General features: G+C 43.3%; 1 protein-coding gene across 6 annotated transcripts in view; it reads right to left on the bottom strand.

Annotated features, from left to right (window-relative positions):
• Positions 1-21,225, bottom strand: part of LOC137477054 (unconventional myosin-X-like) — an 89,156-nt gene that overhangs the window by 33,844 nt on the left and 34,087 nt on the right. For all 6 annotated transcript variants that reach the window (XM_068195638.1, XM_068195637.1, XM_068195636.1 and 3 more), the window contains 10 exons: positions 17,649-17,795; positions 16,982-17,082; positions 15,035-15,101; positions 14,485-14,577; positions 10,778-10,846; positions 9,837-9,919; positions 8,193-8,301; positions 7,415-7,495; positions 6,377-6,501; positions 5,447-5,561 (listed from right to left, as the gene is read on the bottom strand). In XM_068195638.1, coding sequence (XP_068051739.1) covers positions 5,447-5,561; positions 6,377-6,501; positions 7,415-7,495; positions 8,193-8,301; positions 9,837-9,919; positions 10,778-10,846; positions 14,485-14,577; positions 15,035-15,101; positions 16,982-17,082; positions 17,649-17,795 — 990 coding nt within the window. The remainder of the gene's footprint in view (positions 1-5,446; positions 5,562-6,376; positions 6,502-7,414; positions 7,496-8,192; positions 8,302-9,836; positions 9,920-10,777; positions 10,847-14,484; positions 14,578-15,034; positions 15,102-16,981; positions 17,083-17,648; positions 17,796-21,225) is intronic.

Raw genomic sequence — 21,225 nt, 5'->3', positions numbered from 1 at the left:
GGGAGGGAGCAGAGGAAGGAGGGAAAGAGGTGGGAGGAGGAGAGCCCAAGTTTGCGCCGGCGATTAACTCTTTCCCAGCTGACAGCTTTCTCGGCACAATCCGGTACCTCCCTGCAGCAGGCACTGGGACCTACTTGGGTGATTAAATATTTTACAAAGAAACTCCTCCGCGTTTCAAGGAAAGGGAGGAACTTTTCGATTTCTAGACTCCAGGAAGTAACCTTTACAGCAGTCTTAATGGAAGGGAGGCGGAAAGGCAAAAGCCCAGTCGGGGCACAAAGCTGCGCTACTCTCAGCCCACCGGTGCTGAAGCCCTCCACCGACCTCCAGAAACTCCGGGGTGAGATGCTTCCGTGCTGAAGAGGTTCGACAGTGGAGCATGCACTGGGGGCTAATGAGCTCTGACCACAGAACTCTCCAAGTATTACTGGTTGCACGTCAGTGTCCAGTATTTTAATTCTCGAGCATCTTTCACCGCCTGTATTTACAACTTCTGCTCGGTGCTAAATGTTTGTGAAGAATGCAGGTGCTACGTTAAAGACAAAAGAACTGAGATAAAAGCAAGATAAGGTCATGCTTACAGGAATTATGCTGACATGTCTAAGCAATGTTAAATCAGTTGGCTTGCATTAGGTTAGCTCAGGATTCAGCACAAATTCCTGAAATAAATGTGCTGCTTTTTGAGATGGATTGCAGCCTGCATGGAGCTCCACTGCTCTGTGGGTACACTGCTAGCAGTACCCAGACTAGAGTAAGCTGGTAAGACATGTCCATACAAGCTGCAGTCACAGCAGCAAGTGCCATATGGCCATGCTCGTGTGACCTGCTGCCTGGCACTGGTTAAATCCCTGCCAAGGCCAGCAGCAGAACAGACTACACTACATAACTGCAGCCCCACTTGTTCAAGCACCATCATGTACACAGGATGCAAGCTGATATTCATCAATCTGCAGAACTCAGAACCACATTAATCAGTAGAAACTCCTTACAAATGTACTGGATCCATGTGGTTGTGATGAGAGGCCGGAGATTTGAACATTTAGTCCTGCACAAATTCCCCTCTTTCTCACTTATCTCCCCTATATGTCTCTCTATACCTTCCCCTCCTCACTGCTTTCAGCCTCATCCCTTAAAGCTCTTCCTTCCCCCTGCAATTACTATTGTGTACTGACACCTCTCCCTGAGTTAGTACCCATAGCCAGTGGCTTTCCTGGACTTGAATTTCTCCTGGGGAGCAGCTTCCATTAAAAAATGAGCTGTTTTGTGATGACTAAGAAACCATGGGTAGCCTGAAAAGAAGCTTCATTATCAAGGTACTGCCAACCATGAAGCTGGCATCCTTCCCTGCAAGTTGTACATCCACTCCCTCTGTCAACTCAACAATCTTTTAAAGATTTCTTTGAGGCAGGGATTGCTCTTTCCATTACATTCCAGAACCAAGCAGCAGTCACCCATTTCAAGAATGCAACCAGAAAAAAAGTGTCTCGGTCCATTATCATCATCAAATTGCAAAAATACTCAGGCCATCAGTATTTCCCTAGCAAGCAGAGTCTTTGCTAAGCCAGGCCAGTTTTGGGGTGGGGGGGGAGGAACTTCAGGGCATGCAGAGATCCAAGAGACCCAACCCTAATCCTATAGGATCATAGGATCTATATGTGCTGGAGTGAGGTGTTAAAAAAAAAAAGCAATATGTAGTTATAAACTTTTGGCATTTTGAAGGTTTGGAGGTTTTTTAGACTCCACTAAATAACAAGGAAAAATAATATGCATTTCAAGTTCAGAAGTATTTTGATGCCTTGCGGAAATAAACTGGAAAGTGGCTGTTTCTTTGTCATTATTCATGGTCTTTTTCTGAAAACATGAGATTGTTTTCATCTGAGGAAAGAATGATTGAACAAAATATACAAGTTACATCTATCATATTCTGCTCACACTAGACATTGGCCAGGTTTTAAAACATGGTGCATCACCACAGTGTTCCTCACATAACCTCAAAGTCTGCATGCACCATCAGTGGGAGAGTGAACACGTTAAGGTGTCACAGAGATCAGCAGACACAAATGTATCTGCTTGGGCACCCATGTGTACATAAGTGGGATCATATGATTCTTGAGGACAGCACCAGGAAAGCAGGAAGTGGGTCACTGTGACCTGGATGCCAAACAGTGTACAGCAACCTCCTCCTTCAAACAGGCCCTGCAAACCAGCAAGTTGAAATGTGGAAATTAATGCCTTCAAACAGAAGGTTACTGTGTTAAACCACTGTAGGAAATCTGTGTTGTGGGTATGGGCAAGTATGGCAGAAGGCCCAGGTGCACTGAAGAAAGGGCCACATGGAAGCTGCTGCCCCATCCCAGCACATCCCAGTGAAGGCAAAGGCACCTTAGCACAATCTCTTTCATCATCTCACTGCTTGTTTGCATCCAAGCCCTCAACTCTGCCATACCACCAGATAAAAGCTGCATTGCATACATTAATACCTCTTATAAACATCAATTTGGTAATTGACAGCCCAGCAGCTGCTCTATTCTTAATGAAAAACACAAAGATCATCCTGCCCTTCCTCCTCCGTTTCCTTTCCCAAGCTTCACAATCCCCTGCACTAATTCACAGAGTCTTTTCCTTCCTCCTTCAAACAATTGCTAGGGATATAATTATCCTTCCATTCATTTTGCAGGAAGTATTCCCCCTTCTATAAGCCTTGCTTTTCACCTACCCCTTATAATTCTTCCTAGGTTACATCCCCATGGGCTTGTCCACCTTTTTCAGTAGCTACTCTTGACTAAGCCAAGATTAGTTCTGAGAATACCAACCAGAGTACCCAGAGCTGCACCTGTAGCAGCAAAAGTGGCAGTAAAGCCATGCAGAGGACTTCCTTTTGAGGACAATGGTCTATGCTCTGTTCCCCTTGGCCGGTAGCTTCACCTTTACCTGAAAGGCTCTGGAAAAATTAAGGCTCTATTCTCCATCAACCCAAGTATTCCAGGCCTATGTTACCTAGCACCAGCTGAAACATGAATGCAGACAAAGCAGTCTGTAATCCAAGGCACAACAGCTGGATCCAGACAGCAGGGAAGGTACTACCAGGAAGCACCACTGCTCTGCAAGGCCTCACTTTGGCAGCTGCTTTCCTAGGGACAGGATTTCTGGAGGCACTGTCACAAAGCTGAGTTGCAAAGTGGTCTCCAAGGGAGAAATGAAATGGCTTTGCATGGGAAAGAATGCCAGGCAACTAATCTGAAGAATGAAATGGCAGGGTAATACACCTTGGAATGACAGCACCATAGAGCAGCCAGGGGCTGGCCAGCCATTCAGCATGGCAGCAAGTGTGGAACTTGCCAGGACAGCCTTGGAGTGATCCATTCTTTCAATAAATAGAACTGCTCCCCTCTATCAGGACACACATCTCTAATACAAACCATGCCCAGTAGAAAGTAACTTCTACAACCAAACAACTGCTTCCCAGCTCCAGTGAATTTTGTTTCTCAGGCATCAAGAATACAAAGATTGCCTCTCTTAATCATTTCTTTCTTTCCACAATATCCAGACACAGCAACCAGCGCCCAAGCAGAGAGATTGCAGTGTACCAACATGCCACATACAGCTCTTCAGTCAAGTTTTAGTCTACAGGACACAGTCATTAAAAAATAAATACATTGGAGTATATCCAGAGTTTTGACAAAACACAAAGCATTTTCTTTACCACAATTACCCCCCATATTGGTTTTTTCCAAATAATTTGTGCATGTCAAGGAGTGAGTGGAAACAGACAGACGGACTCAGTCCTTCATGATGAACAATGAGGACTGAAGAGAAAAGGGACTTATAGCTTCCAGGAGCTCAAAGCATCCTGGATTTCCTGCTTGTTGTTAGTCTACTGTAGGCTTTGGACTCCAGCTGTATAGCTTATAACCTTTTGTACTTTAAAAGGTGAGTATGTGGCATGTGAGATTGGTCCTCCATCCTGCTACCCTTACTGTGGCGCAGCAATCTTCCATCTCTTGTCATGCTAGGAAGAAAGTTCAAACTCTGTGTTTACCAGCTCTAACCACCATTTTCTAAGCTTTCCAGACAGCTCTGCAACACACACACTCTCCACATAGGCTTTAATACTAAAATACTGGGAGACTGGCAGTCACCCAAGCAATGTGGATTATCCAGGGACAGAAATGACCGAAATGGTTCCTGGCTTGCAGGCACCAGTGAAGAGACACCTGATTCCAAAATCAAAGATGGGGAACACTTTAATCACAGACCAGAAATACAGCTAAGTGATAAAATCTTCTTTCTGAAACATCAGTGGAGGCATGGGGAAAAAAAAACCCAAAACAACCAAACTCCAGATTAATACATGTCCTTCCCACAACAATGGCCAGTGGTTTCCTTGATTGCCACACAGAGCTCATAGTCCAGACTATTAACTGGACTACCACCAGTCCTCTAGGAAGAGGAGAGAGAGATATTGCTCTAATAAATATAATAGTCTATCCACTTATTGAGAAATAATTGCTCAAAGCAACAAGTGTCATTATGTGTTCTCCTGGACAAATAAAATATGCATGTTCACTCAAATCACTTCTGGTTTCATTGTGGCACTGGAAATATTCTGAAGTACATTTCTGAAGGCGTAAGGGCAAAAAATGCAAGAAGTTGCTTTGATGTGCTACCATCTGCTCTAGATATGGACTGCATACCCACTATTGAGAAATGCTGTCTGCATTGGACACCATCCATCTTGGAATATTCTTTGAAGAATTTACTGGAGTATATGGAAAGTTGAGATAGAGACAGCTTCACGCTCCCAGATTTCTATAGCAATATACCTCAAAATGCTCATATCTATTTCTGCATGAAAATCCAGACTATTTCAGGCAAGAGAGAAGTGTTAAACATTCACCAAAACAGAAGCAAGATCTGAATTACGCAAATGGGCAGAAGCATTTGGATACCTCTTCATAGGAAATGTATGCTAGCATCTGGGCTAGCTGCACAAGCATAATCTGAGCTTCCCCAACAGAAAGCTGTCATACATCTGGTTATGTAGCTATTCACAGCTTAGATATATACTGAAATTCAGCTCACTGCCTCGGGCAAGAATTTCAGTTAGTCAAGCAGAGTGAAATCCCTGGCACAAGAGGCAAGAGTTAATGACACACATCACAATTACATAAAATGAGAGCCATGCTTGTTCCCCTTGAATCTTTAAATTGGATCAGACACAACAAAATCAAGCTGGTTTGGTCAATTAGGAGTTTAGATAAAATCCAAAAAACCTGCTTTGTCTCTAGGTACGTAATATGGGAAATATTTGAGATGCTGCAGGTCAGTGGCATAGGCCAGTGTATTGAAAGGATCATGACTGCACTGCCTTGCAATCTGACCAGATGCAATCACGTCCCCTTGCAGCTGGAGCAAAGCCATACCCTTCCCCACATGAGTGAAGTACCTTGGTTTTACCCAACTGCCATTCTTTTTTGCTGCTGTCATAGGTCTGAAGAAAACCTGCACATACAGCTTTGCTGTTGTCTGAGAGGCTTGGCCCCTTCACAAGCATCTTGTACCTAAGAACAAAACAGAATCTCATCAGATTACAGATGACAGTAACTGCCCCCTTCATCTCTCTTCCCAGTCTTTTAACTCTAATTATCCTCCTCTCATAATCCTTTTTCCTCTGGGACCTTCCTTCTTCATGTTTGCCTTCCAATTTGGAAATTTCCATCCCCCAACCTTTATCTGTTCTACCACACTGGCAATTTATTGTTGCAATCCCAGTAAAAGAATACAAACTCAAGAGAATTTTTCAGTAAAGAACAACTGTCTTTTTGAAACATGTGCTTTCATCAGACACAAGTTATTTTGTTCACTGTAGGGGTGGCATTTAGCGCTCCAAGAGACAAAGGAAGCAATGTTCAGTGTCCCTTCTAGCCTTAAACTTCAAAAAAATCCTTTTGATGTAGCTCATTAAAAGAAATAATCACTCCTTCCAATATTAATCATCAACTATACTGTCCATTAGAATTTTCTTCAGCTGCCTAAAGGTTTTAAGCATGGTATTTTCCTTTTACATATTATCACCAGCTGGGTTTCACAGCATCACACAAGCAAATCTGTGGCAAAGCTACCAAGAAAAAAAAAAAAAAAGGACAAAGAAAAAAAGACCAAAGACCATCTGGCTATTTTTCCATTCTGACTTTTAGTCTAAGGGCAAGTCTCCAAAAAGCTTCCCAGATCATTCTATGATATGAGCATCAAGGCCATGGTTAGAAAAACATCCCACAGATGATCCTTACCAGAAGAAGCAGTTAAAGAGGGAACAGTCATATAGAATTCCATACTTTGGGTTTGTTCCAGCATGCAATACAATGACAGCAATTACCTGCTGAGAAAGTCCTGGAAAAGGCGCCGTACAGGGAAACCTGCTCTTCGAACTTTCACTGTCTCCAGCATCCCTGAGTACCGGAGCTGATTTAGCACCACGTCTGGATTGAAGAGGTTCGGCGCCTAAATAGCGATGCAGAATCAAAACCAAGTAAGCCAGGCAGTCACAGTCTGTGTATCTGTTTGCTGTGCAAAGCCAACCCTGCATATTTGGGCATGCCAGGTAAAAAGGGGGAAGTTTGGGTCAAGGGGAAACCTTACAAAACTGCATAGTGCAGAATAAGGGATAAAAGGGAATTGGGCTGATTCTGGTAGAAGGAAAACTGTTTGCAGACTGCACTCACAGTCGGAGTGTGGTAGGAAAGCAAAGATACAATGTCTGAACACATAGAGAGTGCAGAACCCTGACTCAGTTCTCTTTGCAGTCTCTCTTGTCAGTTAAACTGGAGACAAACTACAGAATTCTTTTCTGGCATAAATCCCCTAAGCAGCCTCTGCCATATCATTCATGGTTTCAAAACACGCAAAGAAAAGAATCAGTTCAGATCTAGTTAGCAACATGTCCTCCCGCCACAGCTCACAGTACAAGTGAGAGCCAGCTTGTCCCTTAGCACTGTGACTTGCTCATGATGCGTCCACCTCCACTGCCTCAGAGCCAGGGATCTGCAGGAGACAGTGCCTACTACACGAGCCCTTCATTCCAGAACAGATTTCTCTACAGGCACTATAAACAGGAGTGGTTGCTTCTTCTACCACAGCTCTGAACTCTCCACAAGCCTGGTTAATCCTCCAGGCTTCATAAGCACTGAAAGAGGTGGGAATGACTATATAATCTCATATTCAGCATGCAGTCTTTCCATCTAATTACCAGGATGAGGGTGTTTTTTCTCAACTGTAAAATAACTAGAATGAAAAAGGGAAGGTGGGGAGGAACTGCTCTTACCCTCAGTTTGAGGCACCTGCTCAGCATTTGTGCAAGAGCATGCCCATGCAGGCCTGTGTCACATGCACACATATGGCTGGGGGGCAGACTTACCTTTTCTGTATTTGGCTTGATGCAGCGGATGAAAAATGGGTTGGAAGTACTAAGCGTGGCCATCAGGGAATGGAGAGAATCCTAAAGACCAGCAAGAGAGACCCAAAGGATCAGTCATTGCAGAAGGGAAAGGGGCTACATTTGATGTAATAAGGTCTTCATGCAGCCCTCCCATTCCTAACATCCTTTGACTCTGTCTACCAAAATTTCATTAACCCATGAGATTCTTTCCTGTCCAAAACATACTCACACAGTTTGCTCTTAAGACTGGCCATATGCCCATCCCTATTCTTGAAGCTGTATAGCTTTTGAAAGTTAATTTTACATGTTTCTCAAATTTTAAATACAGGAAAACAAAACAGTGAAATGAAAAGAAGGTCTGAAGATAATCTAAGAGTGTGAGATTCATACTTCTAAGGTCCTCCTAGTAAGGTTTTATTGGAATTGTCACTATACCTGTAAAAATGTGGCCTAAAAGGACACATACACTTAGCTGAAACACCAAACCAGTATGAAAGATCAAAGAACCTCAAGACCTTCATGTACTTAGCAAAGTACTCTTTTCCTCTGCCACTCTGCTCTGTCTTATCAAATCACATTTTATACCAGACAGAAATCCTTGGGGCAGTGGCACTGTCTTTTTTTAGCACTGCAACATTCCTGCACATTTTCAGTGCTGGACACAAAACAAGGATGAATGACTCCTCTTGGCTGCAGGCCTTGCTTTACCCATCTGCTCCTCCCCAGAAGCCTGCTGCTCTCTTGGAAAACATCATACCCTGAACTGGGAGCTGACAGTCGGTCTGCGCCTCTGGGTGCCCATCTTCAATGTCTCTTCACTGCAACGACTGCAGACTCTTTCAAAAAGGTCATAGATGAAGTCCAGCCTAAGAAAGAAGAAAAGAATTAAAGAAGATGCAAGACACCTGTGAGAAGATGGTTCTTATTGTCAGCTACTGCCCTGTCCTATGTCCTTTTGTGAAACACCTCATTTTTATACCTGCTGTGCCAGAGGAAGCAGTTCAGCTGGCACTTCAGTGAGGAAATTAATACTTCCCACGTGGCTGCCCAGATCCTGTGGACTGCCCTGTATGCCACACTCAGCTGCAAAGCCAGAAGCCACCTCCCACACTTTCAAGTAGGATATTGCACAAAGGAAAATCTCCATTCTGCACTGGCTAGGACACCTCCCTTGACCAAGGAGGTAATGCTCAAGGGACACCTCCCTCGAGCAAGCATATGCCCCCAGGAAAAACTACCTTCAAGGTATGCCAGCTGGACTGGTGCTGTCATGACTCCCAAACTCATGATTAGCCTCCATGACATGATCACAAAATTGGAAGCCCAGCTCTTCTGTGGCCAGAGGAGTTCTAGAGCTCTTCCATGTAGCTAGCCCTCCAGTTCTAGGGAATCTTTCACCATTTTGCCACTCCTGAGACATTGGTGCTGGTTCTTATAAAGTTGCACAACGTTCTTCAGAGCTGCTTGTATCAGTTTATTGTTATGGCTGCTTCTGGCCAAACTTCCCTTCTGGCACGTTGAAAAAGCCTGAGTCCTTCTATTATGCTGGACAATAACAACCACAATTCTGGCCTCAAGCCTCATGTAAAATGCTCCCCAGATGCTACTGTCCAAGTAAGACAACTATGAGCAGCTCATAGTCTCAGCTCCCTCAGGTTGCTTCAAAGCTTCTCAGTGCACACTCTGCAGTAGCTTCAGAGAAGATGCAGTTCTGAAGCAGTCTCATAAGGCTGGAGCCCAAAGGCAATACATGGACTGTGGTAAGAGGCACATGGTAGAGCTGCTGCTCAAAGACTTGTAGGATCCTCTGTAGTATTAAATGCTTCCCTCCTGTTTCCCAGATCTTGCTCAAGATCAAAATTAGCTCATTTCTCTAAGATCCTGTTGCAGCTCTGGGATATAACATTAGAGTCCATGCCCAGTCCCACAGCAGCAGCACAGTCTGGCTCAGGGTAAGGACGGATGATTTCCACTAACAAGCAGGCTGGAAATCAAGCAGCCTCTGTACAAAGGCTGGCAACTGAGAGCATGGCAAAGAGCATTGATTCATTCAGGGGAAACTTTGCCATTGTAGGTATAGGGACGTAAGAGGAAGAAAGAAAATGGAAGGAGGAAGGGGGAAGAGAAGGGGAAAAGGAAAAAAGCAAATTGCCTGGAGGGATGTCTGTCATGCTGTTAAAGCTCCTTTTAAAACTGGGACAACATGAGTTCTGATTAAATCTGTGCCTCGTCTGACTTCTCCAGCTCTCCCTTCTTCTATCAGGACACTTCAGCACAAAGAGAAGAATGATTAAGAATGATGTCTGATGCTATGGCAAAAGCAACTGCTTTCCTTGGTCTGGTGTATTACATGAATGTGGCTTAGTTCCGCCCAACAGCTATGGCCTCCCGACAAGCGTACCTGCTGTCTTTCAGCATGTTTAAAATGTCATCACGAAAGGTGTCTCTGTTCTTCTCCAGAAAGCCTCTCACATCATACAGCACCTGCAACACAGACACAGCCACCAGAGCAGGCCGTACAGATCATTAAGTCCTTCCACATTTACATGCCAATATACAAGGCCTACAACAGAGCTACACAGGAACACTGCAGGCATGTGCCAAGATCTGAATTTCTGGGGTCAAAGAGCTACAGAGTTCTGCAATTACTGGCAAGAAAATGGCCTTTAGCCACCACTTAAAAAACACACAAAAAAACTCAAAAACAAGAGCCAAGTGAAACAGCTGCAAAGATTTGTCTGGCAGGAGAGGGTCTGTGGGGAAATCCTCTGCAAGGTGTGAAGTACACTATTCAATTCAGGAGAGTGAAGAGAAAGGCCACCCAGTGCCCCAACTTCCCAAGCACAAGTGCTCAGCAGATTATTCTGGGAGGAGGTTAGCCCTTCTTTAATGTGCAGGTGTCCTGCCTTGACACACCTTCATCTGCTTCATATCTCTTCACAACAAAGAGCAACATTTAACCTTGAAGGCTTGGGAACCTTTTCCTTTTTGCGATAGGTATTCAGCCTTTCCTCCTCCTCAAAAGTCAAATTTTCCTCGTGACTTTTCCTTTGAGTTTTGTTTGTTTGTGAATGTCCAAGAAAAGACAACATGAATAACAGAAGTAAGGAGTTTTTCCCCCAAACAAAAAGTTACCTGAGAAACTCAAACATCCAAGTTGGAGAATATAGTACTGGAGAGTGACATTTTTAAACCCATCACATTCATTGTGCTCTGGTAGGGGACATTAAATGTGTGGAAACACACAGCTTCGAGATGTTCTTGGTTTTTGGAATCTAGAATGGAGGACCTCCATATACCAGAATATACCAAGCACCTCACAAACACATCATGAACACCTACCTCCCCTGCATAATGTCTTATGCCAAACTGATGGTCTGTCACCCGAGGCTTCACATAGTAGGGGTTGCTCTGAAATAAAAGAAAAATCAGTTGTCTTATAATGGTGGTATAAGAAGAAAAAGTCAGTCAGGAACTCTGCCATGACTATGACAAGGCTGGGATGGGCAAGGACCTTTGCTCTTGCAGAGCCCGACCACATCTGCTGCAGCTATCTGCAGCTACATTACAAATATGTTACTCAAATTTAAGATGGAAATATCCAGCCCTTCAAGGCATTTCTCATGTGAGCAAGGGCTTGCAGAATCAAGGCTGCGGAGGCATGCCATGGATGAAATGTTAATTCTTGTGTGTCTGACACCTGAGGAGACTGAGCTCCACACAAACCATGTGGTGCAGGACACAGGATCAGGATGCAGGGAAAATGGCAGCTTTGCATAACACCTCCACACCTTTTCTTCATCAAAGGAAATAACATACCACTTTCCTGTCTTCCTCTATATTTTATCTTTCCTTGCACCTCTCTTCCCCTATATTCAATATTCAGTTTTCCTTTCTCTTTTTCCTCTCTCATTTTCCCCCTCCTTTCTCTGTTCTGTGAAAACCATTTTAACTATTTAAGAGCAGCCATGCTGCTCTAGACCAACGATCTGTCCAGCAGTATTCTGCCTCTAGCAATGGCTATGTAGGATAGAGTACAAACAAAGCAAGTAAATCATACTTTCATCTTAACAGTCCCTCAAACTCTAATTCTTTCTATGAGGCCTGCCTAACTAGTAACCCCAAATGGATTTCTCTTTGAAATACTTGCTCATTCCACAAATGAACCCATGCAGACTTCTTGCATCTGGAGTGTCCTTTCACAGGGAGCTCTCAACCAACTACACAGAGAACTAGAGCTGCTTGGATTTAAGCCTGGCTTCCATTAGTGCCATCAATCTTCTACAGGCCATGTGTGACTTTTACACCCATCACACCCACCCAAGTTGCCTTGTGTCCACACTGCAGGTCCCTTCAACGCAGTTTTCTGTAGCACTGAAGCTGTCCCAGACCTGCTGTTTACCAGTTCTGACAGAAGCTCTCCTTGACTGGAGGGGCCCCGTGGTGAACATGGTTCAAAGTGAAGGTGATCTACAGACTATACAGTTCCATAACAATGTTTTCTACTTTTACTGTTCATTTCCTGGAAGCTTTTACTACTTCTTTTGGAGATTTTTATTACTGCTGAGCCCCATGCTGGTATTTCCATGGAATTCCATCACAGCCTCTGTCTGGGTCTCACTCCTGAAGAGCAACAGTCAGTTCAGGGGCCATAATTTCAAAGGTGAAATCAGGATTGTTTTCCTTCAGGCACAGCATTTTACATTCATCTATGCTGCTTTTCATTTTCACTTTACAACACAATTAGTGTCATGAGGCTTCTTTCAGACCAGCCTTGCCCTGTGAGTCAGCAGAAAACCTCAGTGCTTGTAGGAGACTGTCTCACTTGTAGGCCCTCCTGTCGTTGAGGTAACTGACCATTTACATTCTGTGAATTTACACAATTGTGAAATCAGAACTATAGACCTATAGTTTCCTACTATACTTTTTAAAAATTAATATAATCCCCCACCTCCTCAGACAAAAGTTCTACGGAAATTTTAAGTAACATGTTGCATGATGCTGTTTGTAATTCAGCTCTTCAAGATCTTTTAGCAGTATTTAGCAGGTGGACAGCTTCTGATGTTGATAATGTGTTAGTGCTACTGAAAATTTTTTCATGGTTGTTTTTCTTTTCACATTGATCCCATTTCATTGCTCTTCCCTTCCCCCCATACAATCCTCTTTTTCCAACCACAAACTCCCCTGTCTTCCACTCCAAATATGACTGCTACTGGATCTCTCATGTGGATTGGCATCCTGTTCTCCTCTCCCTCTCTACCAAGCCCTTATATTTCACCCATGCTTACAATGCTTTTGGTTTCTTCTGCTATCTTCCCTATTGCTCCTCTCTTCAAGTTGTTTCAGAGGTCATATTCTCTTAAATCTCAGCTTTAGGTTTTTCCTCCTTAAGACTACAGCATTCCACAGAAAATACAGAGAAGAGGGCTTGTTCTCGTCAGGCTTCCCAGCAATGCTGGCTGGATGTCTTCCAATGCTCTTCCAGCCAGCACTAGAGACTTTAACTGGTATAAAAATGCTTTTGCCTTCAGCAAATGCAAATCCTAGAGCACTCTCCACTGTTCCTCCCTGCACTTATAACTCAGCCTCTTCCATCTCTTGCGAGCTTCCTAGGGTTCCACATTAACTGCTATTGCCTCAAAGCAGACAGAGGTGACACTATGAACAGCTTAATGAAAAGGCTACTCAATGCACAGAAATCACCAAAAAGAGCAACCAAAATGTAGTGGGGCATAAAGGAATGCAAAATAATACTGGCAGTCTCATGCTGCTGTACAATAAACCACAGGTACCTTCTTACCAAGGGAACTGCATTCTGGTCTGAATATTTATCTCAGAAAAAAATAGAGAAAAAAATATGTAGACAAATTCAGAAACAAGCAGCAGAAAGAAAGAGGAGCTTTGAAACATCTCCATTTGGAGACAAACTGAAGAGTTTGGGACAGTTGAGAAAGAAAATTCATAACAAGTGATACATTAAAAATATTAATTAGTTCTATATTAAGAAATACCAACAATAGTTTTTAAAAAAGAAGGTAAATCAGGCATTCTCACATTTCTTGACCTGTAAGACAAGGCAAAGCCACTGTGGACTAAATTGAAGGCCTTGATTTAAGCCCAAAGAAAGTATATATTTCCTCAAAGCTGTAAGTAGCCAACCAAAAGTCATTGCTATTGCTTCTGACTTGAACTCACGAGTATTACTAGCAGAGTTACAATGCAAATATGAAAAATGAGAATAACTGCATCTATGCCAATTTTAAAAATTCATATAAAGGATACAGATTTGTATGTTTTCAGGCTTGGATGAAGCCTGAATTAGATGACTAGAAAACATATTTGCTGACAATGCTCTTACTAAAGTAGTTAGTTATTCCATAAGTCCACGCTACAGGCTTTAAATTGCTTTGTTTTCAGTTACTATTTAGAACAAAGTGTTGGCTGTACCAGAGACATGGCAATGGATTGCTACAGTGATCTCAGTGGGGCTTCTGTGTCCCCAGGATAGCTTTCTGACCTGCATGAAAAAGTTCCACTACTGTGTCCAGAACACAAGACAGAGGATGAAAGAATTCAATTAATTAGGAACAATAAGAGAGCTTTCATTAAAAGTCATGAGGCAAAAGCTGTCCCCAGCCCCAGGAGACAGATTTGACATGCTCTGGAGCAGACTGCTGTGAGTCAGCTGGCAGGAGAAACCCACACACACTGTGCAGCCACATCCTGTGCCTGGGGTGCTGCCTCATGTCCTGTCGCAGAGCAGCAGAACCTGACTCCATCCCATGCTGCAAATTCAAACCTCTGCCCGCAGCCTGTGGAATGCACCCTCCCTCTTCTCTATGTGCACCAGAGACCATTCTCAGGTTGATTTACATATTACTGTTGTTCAGTGCAGCCTTATTAAACACTTGCAGGTTCGGGCCTAGGGCGTTTTAAATTTACTGCACAAAGCACATATTTTACATCAACAAAACCTTCACTTTAGGTTTTGAAATGCTGATGGGGCTAACATACTGATCATTTGCATGCCAGGTTATTTTCTTACTTACCATATGCTGGCTGTGAAGTTTTTCCAGAAGGGTGTTGTCTGTGCCTTTGGGGAATCGACTCTCTTCATTCACCAAAGCCAGTAGACCTAGTTTCTACAGCCAAACAAGAAACAAGCTTTTACAGTCAGCAAAAGCTTTAACTACACAGCACCAAGCCAAGAACTGGAGATCTGAACACACCATTGAGCAATAACCCTTGAGTTATACCCAGCAAAACTCAAACTGAAAGCAGAATTCTGGACAGTTAATGCATACAGCAAGCAGATCATAAGTGGAGATTGTTTATAAAAAATTCACATTAAGGTTTTACTTGAATGCTAATCACTGTCTAAAACTATGACACCCTTCCTAAGCTTACTCTCAACAATTAGCCAAGATCTGCTTTCGTGAGCCGGGACCATGCGTAGAACAGCTCATAGTTTTGCCAGGTCACTATGGGAAGAGGAGCTAAGCAACTATCTGCTTTTAAAACCAGGAAATGACAGGGAAGATCTCAAGACACTCAGCTGTCCCCACTGATCCCTAGAAACTGTCACAGGTAACTGCTTACCTTCTCAATAAGGTCCAGGCACTCTGCATTATCCATCCAGTCAATGGCTTCCCAGTTTATCCCTTCCCTGATAGTCAAGAACAAACAGAACAAAGTTGTGAATAGCAAGATCCAATGCCCTGTGGTGTAGGAGAGCATAAGTAACTGAGCCTGGCAGCTGTCCCAGGACTCAAGGTGATTTGCAGGAATTAGGCTTTGCTATGGCTGAGGAAAAAGAATAGGGGACATAATGCACTGCTAACAGAAGGAGATGGAAATAAGAGACAGCCTTTCTTATCCATACCAGTGACTTAGACTGATGCTTTCCTTATAGTCATTGAGCAAGTTTCACATGAATTTTAAGCCTGTGCTCTTTCTGGAGTGACAAGCTCCATCTCACACAGTGGTGATGATGGACAGTTTGCTACACAGCTTCAAGAGTCAGCTGCTACCCACCAATCTGGAATGCAGGCCTGAAGCACATCTGCCAGAAGACAACCACAGGTCACAGGTCCACCAGGAGAAGAGACTGGAGAGAGTTTTCAGGGAGAGTTTTGAAGAGGATGACACAGATAAGCTTTGGCCTGTCATGCAGGGAGCCTAGAAGGTGGCCCTGCATCTTTTAGAATAGGAGCTGATGTAGGTACAGTAGTGCAATAATGTGCTTTGAAAATCACCCATGACATTCTGTTAATTTGCTGAATGTGTTTTTCCCCCTTACCATCTTCTTATACTCCCATAATACAGGATATGTCTGTTTTCAGAATTCAGAGAAGCCTAGAATAACTCTTAAGAATACAAGGAAGACTAGAGGCTATGTGTGAAGCTACTTACTGACATTCTGATACCTCCTCCTTTCAGGTGGAGAATAACATTTTGAAGATAGTGGAGCTGTTGCCTCCAAATGCTTCAGCCCAGGCTTCATACTTTAAGGTTTAAAGCATCAAGATGAGATACATTAATCTACTTACTAAGCCTGAGGGAGCAGAGCTTATATGGTGAAAGATGAGCTTTATGTACATTGCCTTAGCATTATTTGATATGTAGTCAATTAAAAAACCTCACTCAAAAAAATCTCATTTCTTCCAAACTTCAGCCACAGAACCTAATCTTCCATGCAACCATCAGGAAAGAATCATTTGTCATGATGGTACCATTTTTAATACAAGATTCCTGCAATGGTGGAACTGGCCTGAGAAGTGAGTGCATAAATAGCCTTGCAATTTTGTAATCTTTAGAATTTAATGAATTGCCCATTCAACCGTCTCCCTTTATAAGGCTGCTCTCATTTGCCCTCACTGACCCTGTTCAATTCTTTCATTCACAAACATAAAGGCTTCTGTTTCAGAGCAACAACTGAAGTATTTGACTAGCAGCCTTCTCTAGAAGCAGAAATACTCTAGAACATCACAGGTACTTCACAAAATATAATACAATATGAAGCCCACGGAAGAGGAAAAAGCTGTGCAGAAGGCCCCAAGCTCAGGAAACAGCCTGATGTAAATCTTGCTGAGGAAAAGAGTGCTTTCCACAGTATAGGAATGTCTAGGACAGAAAGAGCTGTCAGATATCTCTAACTGTCTATCTTTAGGGAATTTCCTTTTTGCACACCAGGATTCAATCTGCATTACACCACCACTGCCATAGGTAAATCATTACCAAAGTTAGTAATATATCCAGTGACCATGTACTCTAATGGGTTAATGCCCAGGAACTTTCCATTCAGCTGAGAGACAGAAGGAACTCTGAAGTTTCCAAACACTACAGTGGAGAGCGCCTTTTCCTGGTGACAAGGGACTCATGCTGGCAAAGCACATGGACAATGCTTAACAAGACACAGCCACGGTCAGGGTAGTACTAAGGCCCAGCTGTCTCTCCTGCTTCAGTGGTAGGGACTGAGCAGCACAGGAGGAATGATGTCCTCCCTCCTACTACCCATGATAGCAGTGGGGCCCCGCTGTTAGGCACCTGTTGTACTCCAGCTGCTCCAAGGAGAAGATGTGTTTGTTGAAATATTCCTGGAGTTTCTCATTTGCATAGTTAATGTTAAACTGCTCAAAACGATTCACCTGCAAGAAGAAACAATTTTTAAATTTTACATTCTTGTTCCTGAGCTCTAAAAGAATCTAAACCAGCAATAGGGAAGGTGCTAGGCTTGGCGTAAAGCCAGAGAACATAGTGGTGTCAGGTGGATATGAGGAGGGCAGTATGGAGAGGTCCACCAGGAGAACAGCTTTTGCAACCCATGCAAGGTTAATTCAATAAACCTAATTCATAGTAAAGCATGCTAAAGACAGTTATGTTTTTCTTCTTGGGAGAAAGAAATAAATTCCCTGTTAGGTCACCGGGCTTTCACTTCTGTGAAGTATCTGAACGGTCAAAAATTCAGTATTATCAATCACAGCAGATCTGCTTAGGGTCTGTATCACAAACCAGACCTTGAACATCAACTTATATGAATATGTCTGGCAAAAATTGGCAGCTAAAAACATCTTTCTGCTTTCAGGGGAAAGTGGCAGGGTAGAGACTCGAGAATGCCCTATGCTATCCTTACCAGGATGCAAACCCACCAAAGTTTCTTCCAATACGCATCAACATCTCCAAAACCAGCCCACCCCAAAAACAAAATCCTGACCTGAAAGTTCTCGAAGCCAAAGATATCCAGGATGCCCACAGACTTGAAGTTTTCCTTGCCTTTGATCTTTGTATTAATCTTGCTAATAAGCCATGAAAAACACTGGGAATAGAGTGCCATAGAGAGGGAGTCCCTGGAGTCAGCTGCCTGTAAATACAGAGAGAAAAAATGAGTCACAAAGAGAACAGAAGGCATAAAGGCCACAGGAATCTCTGTGGGACTTTAGGTTCCTCCATGCCTCTTCAGGTTTCTCAGCCTCTGTACTGGCTGTGTACAGTGCAGTATTTATTTGTAACAAGTTCTGAAATAGCCAGGCCACACACAGACAAACCATAATCTTTGGGTGACTGTACTTGAGAGGGTGAAGGAAGTAACAAAATCGGTGACATTTTTGGAACAAGTGCTGGGACAGGGGAGGTGGCAAAATACCTCACAACTAAGCCCACAGCAGTAATTTGTATCACCTGAGCCAACATTTGCAGTGACAGGCAAGGCATCTCGGTTCAGTACTCCTAGTAGAGCTGTCAAATAGGTGTCTTCTCAGTTTTCAAAAAACTGGTACAGCAGGATTTAATAGAATATTCTGCCACCAAGTTACCCTCAAAAATTCCCTTTCCAAAACATTCCTGCAAACAGCATTATGGAATCCAATTAAGATTCCAATTAGGCTGGCCAACAGCCAGGACACATGCCCCAAAAGTTCATGGGTTGAAACTTCGCTGCAGTTGACCCAACATCCCATGCAGATACCATAACCAAATGTCATACATGGAAAAAATAACTTAAATTGTGATCACTAACAGACAGTAGATAATTGAGTGTATGTAAGCATGTGGATGAACATCCAAATTCAAACTTTTGGTATCTCAAGCAAAAGCCTACTACCTGATAGCTGCACAAGGAATGTGCTGGTTGCATATTTTGATAACACTTGGACAAACAAAAGTGGCGCACCTTAAATCCTCCAATTAATAAAGAGACATGAGACAGAACCACAAATTGAGAGTCTGATCATGTGCTGTCCTTCTATACATACCCTATTTAGAATGGGAAAACAGAGTTTAGAGTTCTGGAATGGCAAGAAGGCAAAAAATAAGGGTCCCTAACAAGAAGACATGATCTCAGAGGACAGAATAAGGAGCCAGGAGAGAAGATGGCAAAGATCATGACTGGAAGAAAGATGCTGGAAGTGGGGAAAGATCCTGGAGATCAGAGACATGGAGATAAGTGTCAGGTCATGCCCAAGGACCTTGGCTGGTAGTACCTAAGACTGGTAACTGCAACTACACAATATACACCCAGATAAGCTTTTGCCCAACCCTCTTGGACAAGCTGCAAACTCCCAACTGGGAAAAGAAGTTGACATCTAGAGAATTGCAGAGAATGTAATGCTGAGGGGCAAGCGAGCCAGTACATGAAATAATCAAGTAGGGTGAAAGCTGTAATCTTGTAATTTCATAAATAAACTGCAGTAAATAGATTACAGGTTGTTTCCCCTTTCTTGCCTGCGACACCAGCAAGGCCATTCCTTCAGTAGGCCAGACCAGCAATGACAGATCTTCTAAACGCACCCTTGCCCCCTTCAGTTTTACAACCCTAAATAACATGAGCTCTTTGCTAATGGCACAGGTCAACTGTTTCTGATCCTTTCCAGGGTCTGACAAACTTCTGAGATCCAGCCTGCCAGATCCTCCTTTTCACCCAACCACACTGGTTTTCTCCTCCTTTCTCTTCCTAAGTACTATTTCCTCTTCAGCAGCTCAAATTTGACACAGAATAACCTCCCTTCTCCACTAAAGTGATCATTTCAAAGCTTGGGCACACACGCCTTTTCTGGCTATTTCTTCTCTCCATCAGACAATCTGCCGTATTGGTTGGAACTAAGAATGCCCTCAAGGCCATGCCTCTGTAGCGTATCTGGCTATGCAGTAAGTTGGACACATTTCCCAGGAACAGGACCTCCCCATCCAGCTGTAAGCAAAGCCACTTTCCCCACAATATGGCTCAAATGAGATTCTCAAAGGCGCCTTTCATCCTCCCAGCTTTGCCTGCCTTTAGGCCAGTTCATCCATTCAGCCCACTGAAATGTCAAAGCTCAGATGGGTAACGAGCCCATTACATAATGAGAAATCCCCAGCAATTCTACCCCACAAGTGGGAATAGGTGGGTGCAGCACTTAGGGCTTAGGCAGGAGCAGTCTTTACAGGACCTGTGTTGAGTGCAACAGGCTCACCTAATGAAGACAGCCAAATGGCAGCATCCACTTGCTATCACAATTTTCTTGTGGCCTTGGTGCTTCATTGGGCTGCAAGCAGTAAATGTGGGGTCCAATACATGCACATGTTAAGCATAGCTATACCATCAGGGAAAGATGTCTCTGTTCAGGGAGACTGTAAATCCTACAACTGCATGCCATTGCTGTGGACTGCTTGGAGTGCCTCTGGTATTATCTGCTATCCAACCTTGCGCACTGCTAGAGAAAGATGTGCCTTATTTAGAATAGACAGCTGAGAAGAAAACTGTGGTGCTTGATATTGAGGATATCTACCACGGACTATTTTTCACAGGCTGAAAAATATTTTTCACACAATTTCACTGCAAAGAAAGGTCACAGACTATGCAGAAAAAGGAGACCATTTCTTAAAGGCAAAGCTTAGTTTGTGATGTATTAGCACGTTTTTCCACAGCAAGAAAACAAGCAACTACTCTACCATAATGAGCACTGCTGAGACTTCAGCATGAACACAGTGCCCAGTTAGGGGCACTCCACTTCTTAAAAGATGTGGGTAAACAGAGACAGAAGACAAAAAGATTTAGAAAATTACTTACAAGTAAGCACTGAAGGAACTGGATTGTTTAGCTTAGAAAAGAGAACACCACATGAAAAACTTCACAGAGCCAAGGCTTGTAAGGTGGACAGCTGGGATATCAAAGGTAATCTAAAATATGAGGAAAATCTTTTCAACTCCAGACTCCACTGCAGCTAAAGCAGGATACTTAAAGATGCTGTGAAACTCCTTCCATGGGAAATCTGAAGGAAAGTTAGACAGACATCCATCAGAGAGAGTCTAGTAACTCTGGCTTCTCTGCCAATGTAGGCGTTGGATTGATAACCCTCTGCAGTCTGTGCCAGCACATGATTTCCATTACAGATGTTCATTTTGCTACAACATGGTGCCTTTTCCATCCTAGTAATAGTACTCCTTGTCTTCCAGTGTCTTGCATTTTATTAATGACAGAGGATTTTCTACAGTTATCTGTGCATGGACCTAAAACACCAAGAGTGCCCTCAAGTGATCAGCAACACCACAAGAGCTACATATAATTTTTTTCGGTCCTCCTTTGTGGTTGTATGGACCTAGAAAGAAGCTGCTGTGGGGGTAACTGCCTAACATCTCCCAGTTGTTTTGTGGGAATTGTGTGCCAGCTTTTACTTTCCAGTAACCACAGTGCAACCTGGGAGTTCTGCAGGTTAAAACATGCACACATGCAATTACCACAAAGCATCTGATGCACCTTCTGCATGACACAAGTATGAGCAGCTCCTGGTGAGTGAAGGTGACTTAAAACCAGTACT

Source organism: Anomalospiza imberbis, chromosome 7 (assembly GCF_031753505.1).
Source record: "Anomalospiza imberbis isolate Cuckoo-Finch-1a 21T00152 chromosome 7, ASM3175350v1, whole genome shotgun sequence".
In the NCBI taxonomy this organism is placed as follows: Eukaryota; Metazoa; Chordata; class Aves; order Passeriformes; family Viduidae; genus Anomalospiza; species Anomalospiza imberbis.
The sequence above is the reverse complement of the archived record's forward strand: the minus strand, read 5'-3'. Positions and strand labels throughout refer to the sequence as shown.